Genomic DNA, 7974 nt, shown 5'->3' with positions numbered 1-7974 from the left:
TTATCATTGGAAAGGTTTTGTTCTGTTTTCATCAGTAAGTTTTATTCAACCACTGGACTTAGACTCTGTACACAAGCAATGCGGTATCCCTGCACTCTTACTGGTCCTGCACTTTCCTTTGGGTTTGGGGAGGAAGAGGGGGAGGGATGGTCTACTTGCTTCTGTCCCTCTTCTCCCTCCCCTTGACCCTGTCATCTCTGAAGTCCCTCTCTCTCTCCCAGTCACCTTCTGGCCATGCCCTGGCTGGTTCTCTCTCCTGCCACCTTTTTTCCCGACCCCTGTCATGGTGGTCCCTCATCCTGGAGTCCCAGTGTCTTTCTCGGGACCGAGACCGCTCCCTCCTCTCCCTCTTCCCCTCTCGGAACTGGTCATTTTTCACAACTGGCAGGTTAATGGGTTTGCGAAAAGGCCGATCTCGCCCCCCAAATCTCAGCTGCCCAGATTCCTTCTTCCCACCCAGACCTCCTCCGAGTCGCCGAGGAATCCACCCTTTGAGAGTCCTCTCCAGCTCATAGTCCACAAATATTTCGTGCTGGTCAATGACCAGGCCGTCAGCATCCCGGTAAGCTTTGAGCAGAGAACGCTCGTCTTTGTATTCGATGAAGGCGTAGCCCTTCGAAAAGCCTGTGACCAAGTCCCTCACTAGCCGAAGCCGCCGGATGTCCCCGTAGCGGGAAAACACTTCCTTTAACTTCTCCTCTTTGGTCTGCAGGTTTAGTCTCGCCACAAACAGGGTGAGGAGGGGGTCCCCTGTGACGCCTTTGTTGGGGGTGTATCGTGCCAGCATCGCCCTCCAGACAGCGCGATCGTGTGGGTCTTCGTCAGTGCCATCAATGCTGCCAGCTTTGAGCGGGTCATACTCCTTGGCAATGGGCATCCAATCATTCATGTTCTAAGGAGGGGCACAGCAAGCAAGTTTATGTAGCACCTACTAAGAGCTCTGCCTTCAGTCCTCCAACAACCCCATTAAACGGATACTATTTTAAATCCCTTATTGCAACAGGGAAGGAAGCAAAGGCTGAGGCCTCCCAGTTAGAAAGTAGGGGAGACAGGGTCACAGCCGGGCAGTGGGCCTCCAGGGTGCTCTCACCCACCTCCCCACCCCCGCTCCAGGGAAGACAACATGCTGAGGTCTGAGGCATACATTTATTGTCCAGCTTAGCCATAGTAGGGCATGTACAAACTCTTTTAATGTGGCAATAGGGATCAAACTCCAGAATCAAAATCCAGGCTTACCTTTCAGAAACTTTAAAACAATCCTAGGAAAACCAGCCTGGGAACTTCTATGGAAAAGGGGGTTTTAAGAAACTCTTTACATGTGGTCCAGTGGTTAGGACTGCCAGGGCAGGGGTTCAATCCCTGGTCGGGGAACTAAGATCCTCCCTGTAAGCAGAGTGGCCAATAATAATTTTTTAAAAAGAAAACAAAAACCTCTGACTACCAAGAATTTCAAACACATACTAACATAAACAATGGCATAACCCTCCATGAATTTCTTACCTGGCTCCAACTATGACCCACACCTGACCCATCTTATTTAATCTGTGCCCCCCACTCACATCTCCCTCCCAGATTATTCTGAACCTAATTCAAGATATTACATCATTCATCTGTAAATATCTCAGTGTCCATTATTACTAAAGGATAAAGACTTAAAAAAAAAAAAAAGCCATAAGGAGAAATGGTGCTCTGAATGCAGTAAACAGGTAGCAAAGTCAAAATAACAGTGACCCAGCCTCAGGCTCTTCAGTTCAAAAGGAAGATGGGGTTTCTTCTCAGTTCCCTAGCTAATAATCCATTTATGCTTTAAGGGTTGAGTATTGACTGCAATGGTAATTTGAGTCCAGCAAGCACATAGTCATCCATTCATTCTGATACAAGATCTCTCTCTCTTTTTTTTTTAAAGAGTGTAGGTAAGGTTAAGTCTGACACATGATAACTGACTTATGTGAATCTGCTGGAATAAATCAGATCCTGCTAATAATGTGACCACCTCTGTGAAGCTTTAGAGCCAATGCTGAAATATGTTACTTAAAAATCAGGGCTGTTTTGAATATATCTGGTGATCTTCATTGGCTATCTTTGTTTTGTTTTTTTTTTTTGCCTCCTGGCATGCAAGATCTTAGTTCCCCAAGGACAGATTGAAGCTGCACCCCCTGAAAAGGAAGCAGTCTTAAATCACTGGACCACCAGGAAGTCCCATCCTTGCCTTGTTTCATTGATCTCTGCTCTGGTATTCTCTAAATGGCCCTAAAATTCTTAAAATTCTAATCTTACTTCCTGCCTCCATCACAAGGTTGCAGAGGGAAAAAACACACACACACACACACACACACCAAAAACACCCTAATAATCATAGTTATCTTGTATAGAACACTTAGGAGGCGTCAGGCACTGTGCTAAGCACTTATCTCCCTTCACCTCTCAACAATAACAGGACACACGTAATTCTATTGCCATTTCAGATGTGGAAAGTGAAATGCAAAAAGGTGTCTTTTGTCCCAAATCACAGAAGTAGCTCACCTGTGGAGTTAGGACCAAGGGCTTTTTTGATCCCAGAGCTTGAGCTCTTAACTATTTCCTTAGATGGCTATCGTAAAATATAAAGCTTGAAATAGGGATAGGAAAAAGCAGGCTAGGTCTGGGTGTTGAAGGCTGACGGCGACTCCAATCAAGTGAGAAGGAAACCCGTCCCCATTTCAGAGGAAAAGGTTGCAAAGATCCACCAAATGAACCTGACATTATGGTACACAGTCAGAGCTCCTGTTCAAAGCTGTAAGAATTCTTCAAATTAAAATCTGGAGAGAATTACAAAGGTACAAGAGATGAATTTTGTTTTCTCCCTCATCTGCATGCTCCTATCAATACTGAATACCAAGCGAACAGCGGGCTTCACGGGTTCTCATTTATCTTTCTAGGTGTGTTTCCTCCGTTGTAACATTACGTTGAGATTTCCTACAAATTTTTAGACTCTCTCTGGCTTTTTCAATTCTCAGTCATTACTTCATAAACGGGAATGGGGATGAATCGTGCGAGGTGGAGGTGGGTTGGGCAATTAGCCATTAAAAACAGAAGTGTGCAAACTGAAAAAGCTCTGGGTTGGGAGTCAGAAAACCCAGGTTTAAGACCTAGTGCCTTCTTGGGCAAAATTTAAATCATTTGTTAAATGCTGCTAAATGCCTCTTCACCGCGTTTTATATGAAGAGGAGATAAGGTAGTGTCTTTGAAAACGCTTTATAATTACAAATTATTATGCAAGTAAAATCTATTCTTAAAGAAGCAAATAAACAACGAACGCCTCCCCAGGTTGAATCTGCAGAACGAAACTACCCGCGGTTCCCACCAGGTGGGAAACCTTGAAGGCTGGGTCACTGAGCCGTCAGAGCATGCGTAGTGGGGACCTGGGCGCTAAGGCGGAAGTTTCGGTGAAAAGGCTTATGTTTCCAGTCACTACTGCAGCCGCCGGCCCTGGATGCTACCTCCACCAGCTCCTCATTTGGGTGCGCAGAGGAGGAAAGACTAACCCAGCTATCGCCCCCGCTCCCCGCAACACAACCCCAAGAGGTTCCCCGCCACCGCCTTGCCCGGTTTCAACATGGCGGCCCACGCTCGAGCCGACACACGATCCAGGCAGATTCCCCTCGTCTTTCTCGCCAGGGTGGGCCCTACTCCACCTGGCCGCTCCCTCTCACCTCAGCAAAGCTCGGTCTTCCTTTCCCACCGAGGCCTGCCCCGAGCTCGTCGCGACGGAAGATTCTTCTTCTTAGACCGACCGGACCTTAACATCTGAAGCAGCAGATTCGTCACAGGCCGTATTTCCGTCTTTCCTTTTATTGTAGGAAATTTAATCACAGGCATTGAGCATCAAAGGCGTATCGTCTCCGAAGAGAGTGAAATTTCCGCTTTTCTAAAATTTTTCATGAAGATTAAAAAATGCTGAATTGAACAACTAACGAAAGTGCAGCTAGTTGACTGAAAGCCGCTGAATTTCCGTACGAGGAGACGTTTCAGCGCAGGGAGTTTTAGTTCTTAGACACACTTTGAGAATTCGATTCATGTTACGGTTTTTTCCCCCGCTCAGAAAATGCGTGTCCAAGGAAACGTTGTACATATTTTTTGCCAGAGTTTTTCTAACAATATTGTAAAGCAGTTATCCTCCAATTAAATAAATTTTAAGTTTTAAAAAGAAAATGAGTTTGGAGACTTTAAGAATCTCTTGGGAGCTGGTTTAAATGCCTTTCCCTGGCGCTCGTAGCGATCTATGAATTGAAGGATCTCTGAAAATTTGCATTATTATTATTTTTTTTTTTTTCAAGTTCCCAAACGGTTCTTTAGGACTCCTGCCTTTACGGTTAAGAAGACTAGATTTAAAACCTGGGGGCGGGAGGGGGAAGGGAGGGCCTTGCAATCCGTAAATTTGTATAGAACCGATAGATGTGTAGTTCAGAGTATAGGTTTTTTGTTTGTTAGGTTAATAATATATTCGGGTAGACTACACGACTTGCGGTACAACTTGAAATGCCTTGATACAGTTGTGCTTTTCTTGATGAATGTCTCGTGATTTCTTCAACCACTCTTTAATTCTTACAAGTGGGTCATATCTGCTAACAGCTGATCTCATTTTGATTCCAGTCTTATTCCTAGAAGGTAAGCCAATCACCAACAAATACGGATGTATTACTGTTACTTAGTATTTTTTGAATCTTTATTATGTAGGTGAAGCATAGGCCCTGAATGTCTATAGCTTTCATTATAGTAATATATTGAGTTAAAAAAAAAAAATCATCAGGGCAGGCCCCTGGCAGTCCAGTGGTTAAGACTTCACCTTTCAGTGCAGGGATGCGTTTATGTCCCTGGTCAGGGAGCTAAGATCTCAGGTGCCTCATGGCCAAAACAAAGCAGAAACAATATTGTAACAATTCCCTTAAGGCTTTTTTTTTTTTGGTGGTACACTTTTTTTTTTTTTTTTTTTTTAATGAGCAGTATTTGGAGAAGGAAATGGCAACACACTCTGGTATTCTTGTTTGGGAAACCCCATGGATAGAGGACCTGGCAGGCTATAGTCCATGGGTTTGCAAAAAAGTCAGACATAGCGACTAAACAACAGCAAGCATTCCTTAGGTTTTGAACTTCTGGTGTTATCCAAAACTCAAGAATCGGGTAGATTCAGATAATGTGGTTTTTGTACTCATGCTATTTGAACTCCCATCCAAACTCAGGAACTGAATACATTAAGATAGTGATATATTACTTCTATATTTTGAGGAAGGAAAATTAAATTTGGGGTGAAGGGCAAGCTGCTAGGAAAAAATGAGCAGCATCTATAGTTTAAAATTTCATATTTAAAAGTGTGTGTGTTATATACATGCAATGGAATACTGTTAAATAGGAAGGAAATTCTGATAATTGCAACTTTGGATGAACCTGGAAGATGGTAAGTAAAATAAGCTAGACACAAAAGAACAAATATTTTTTGATTCCATTTATATGAGTGACCGTCCCTTGGACTGCAAGGAGATCCAACCACTCCATCCTAAAGGAGATCAGTCCTGGGTGTTCATTGGAAGGACTGATGTTGAAGCTGAAACTTGAATACTTTGGCCACCTGATGCGAAGACCTGACTCGTTTGAAAAGACCCTGATGCTGGGAAAGATTGAGGGCAGGAGGAGAAGGGGTCGGCAGAGGATGAGATGGTTGAATGACATCACCGACTCAATGGACGTGAGTTTGAGTAAACTCCGGGAGTTGGTGATGGACAGGGAGGCCTGGCGCGCTGAGGCTCATGGGGTCATAAAGAGTCGGACATGACTGAGCGACTGAACTGACTGACTGACTGAGAATAGTCAAGTCATAGAGACAGAAAGTAGAATGGTCATTACCAGGGGCTGATGGTTGGAGGAAGGGGAGCTGTTTTATGAATACAAAGGTTCAGTTTGGGCTGATGAAAAAGTTCTGGGAATGGATGGTGATTCTTAAAGAACATTGTGAATGTACTTAATGCCATTGCACTGTCCACTCAGAGATAGTTAAAATGGTAAATTTTATGTATGTTTTAACACAATAAAAAGTTTTAAGTATAGGTTTGCACTCCAGTAGCAATTGACACAACCTAGCGCCCAGATTGGAGAAGGAAATGGCAACCCACTCCAGTGTTCTTGCCTAGAAAATCCCTCGGGCGGAGGAGCCTGGTAGGCTGCAGTCCATGTGGTCGAGAAGAGTCGGACACGACTGAGTGACTTCACTTTCACTTTTCACTTTCACGAACTGGAGAAGGAAATGGCAACCCACTCCAGTGTTCTTGCCTGGAGAATCCCAGGGACGGGGGAGCCTGGTGGGCTGCCGTCTATGGGGTCGCACAGAGTCGGACACGACTGAAGGGACTTAGCAGCAGCAGCAGCAGCACCCAGATCTTGGTTTTTAATGTCTTCCAATAAAAGGAATCAGAGCACCTTGGGAAAATGGCTGGTTCTAGGACTGGGGCAAGAAATACACAAGATGAACTTGGAGGAACTGGCAATACCAGAAAGTAAAGAAGTGCTGAAAATAAACCAAGAGACCCACTGATAAGGACATCGAAGGGACACAGTAGAGCTCCCAACAGCCAAAGAGGAACAATTCCAGCAACAAAACAATGTTATAGTAGAACCCAAAATATAAAACAAGTATCTATGAGTCTATACTGATATAAATAAATGGTTAAATAAACTGAGTAGAAGAAACACATCTCCCATGCAGAACCCCAAATCGTGTCTCTAGACAACTCCTCTCTCAATACCGTGGAGCCAAAGTGCCCATTTCTTAAGTCTGGGTGGGGCATAGTGACTTTTGTCCAAAGACTGCAATATGGAAAAGAGAGAAAGGGGAGTAAGTCTACAGTGGAGAAACCTGACAAAAACTGCCGCAGCCAGCTGATTGAGGTCAGCATCAACAGTATAAGTCACTAATATGAACCTTTAAAAGGATGTGATGGGGACTTACCTGGTGGTCCAGTGGCTAAGACTGTTCCCAACGCAGGAGGCCCAGGTTCAATGTTTGGTCAGGGTATTAGATGCCACATACTGCAACTAAGATCTGATGCAGGGAAATAAAATAATTTTTTACAAATATTAAATGTACTGTCTTAATCATTTCTAAGTGTGTTCAGTAGTGTTAAGTATATTTACAGTGTTGTGCAACCAATCTCCAAAACTTTTTCATCTTGCAAGACTGGAGTTCTGTTCCCAATAAACAATTACTCTCTATTCCCCTTCCTTCCAACCCCTGGCAACCACTATTCTACTTTCTGTCTCTATGATTCTGACTATTAAGTACCTCATGTAAGTGGAATCATAAAGTATTCTTTCATGACCAGTTTATTTCACTTAATGTTCCTGAGGTTCATCAATGTTTTCATAATTCCCTCCTTTTTAAGGCTGATTAACATCCCACAGTATGGATAGATCACATTTTTTTCTATCCATTTAGCTGGTGATGGACTCTTAGGTTGCTTAGACTTCTTGGCTCTTGTGAACAGTGCTGCCACATACAACATGAATGGGCTTCCCAGGTGGTGCTGGGGGTGAAGAACCTGCCTGCCAGCACAGGAGACAAGCAGGTATGGTCCCTGGGTCAGGAAGATCCCTGGAGGAGGGCATGACAACCCACTCCAGTATTCTTGCTTGGAGAATCCCCATGGACAGAGGAGCCTGGCAGGCTACAGTCCATGGGTTCACAAAGAGTCGGACACAACTGAGCGACTTATGCACACATGTGCAACATGGTTGTACAAATATTTCTTCTATTCTGCTTTCAATTCTTTTGGAATATGTACTTTTCTATCCTTTTAAATCACCTATGCCATAGGAATAAATGGTAGGAGGAAAGTTAATGTTAACTGTTTTTAATGAGTGGGTAAATGGAATTGAGCTTTTAAATGTTGGGAGTGAATTTGTTCACTTAAATGATGACCCAAGTTTTGGTGCATGTCTGTTCCT

At 43.8% G+C, this 7974-nt stretch overlaps 1 protein-coding gene across 3 annotated transcripts; it reads right to left on the bottom strand.

The window, feature by feature from the left end:
- Nucleotides 1-4186, bottom strand: SNRNP35 (small nuclear ribonucleoprotein U11/U12 subunit 35). Of its 3 annotated transcripts, XM_027566983.1 has the most exons (4): nucleotides 3693-4186; nucleotides 2524-2798; nucleotides 1237-1383; nucleotides 1-892 (listed from the first exon to the last, which is right to left on the bottom strand). In XM_027566983.1, exon 4 carries the CDS (start codon nucleotides 887-889, stop codon nucleotides 152-154), a length of 738 nt encoding a protein of 245 aa, XP_027422784.1. In that variant the 5' UTR covers nucleotides 890-892; nucleotides 1237-1383; nucleotides 2524-2798; nucleotides 3693-4186; the 3' UTR covers nucleotides 1-151. The 3 variants fall into 3 exon arrangements, with proteins under 3 accessions (XP_027422784.1, XP_027422783.1, XP_027422785.1); XM_027566982.1 differs by lacking the exon at nucleotides 2524-2798; XM_027566984.1 differs by lacking the exons at nucleotides 1237-1383; nucleotides 2524-2798 and having other exon boundaries at nucleotides 4-892.
- Between the last annotated feature and the right edge of the window lie 3788 nt (nucleotides 4187-7974).

Source organism: Bos indicus x Bos taurus, chromosome 17 (assembly GCF_003369695.1).
Source record: "Bos indicus x Bos taurus breed Angus x Brahman F1 hybrid chromosome 17, Bos_hybrid_MaternalHap_v2.0, whole genome shotgun sequence".
NCBI lineage: Eukaryota > Metazoa > Chordata > Mammalia > Artiodactyla > Bovidae > Bos > Bos indicus x Bos taurus.
Note: the sequence above shows the minus strand (reverse complement) of the source record. Positions and strands in the feature narration are given on the sequence as shown.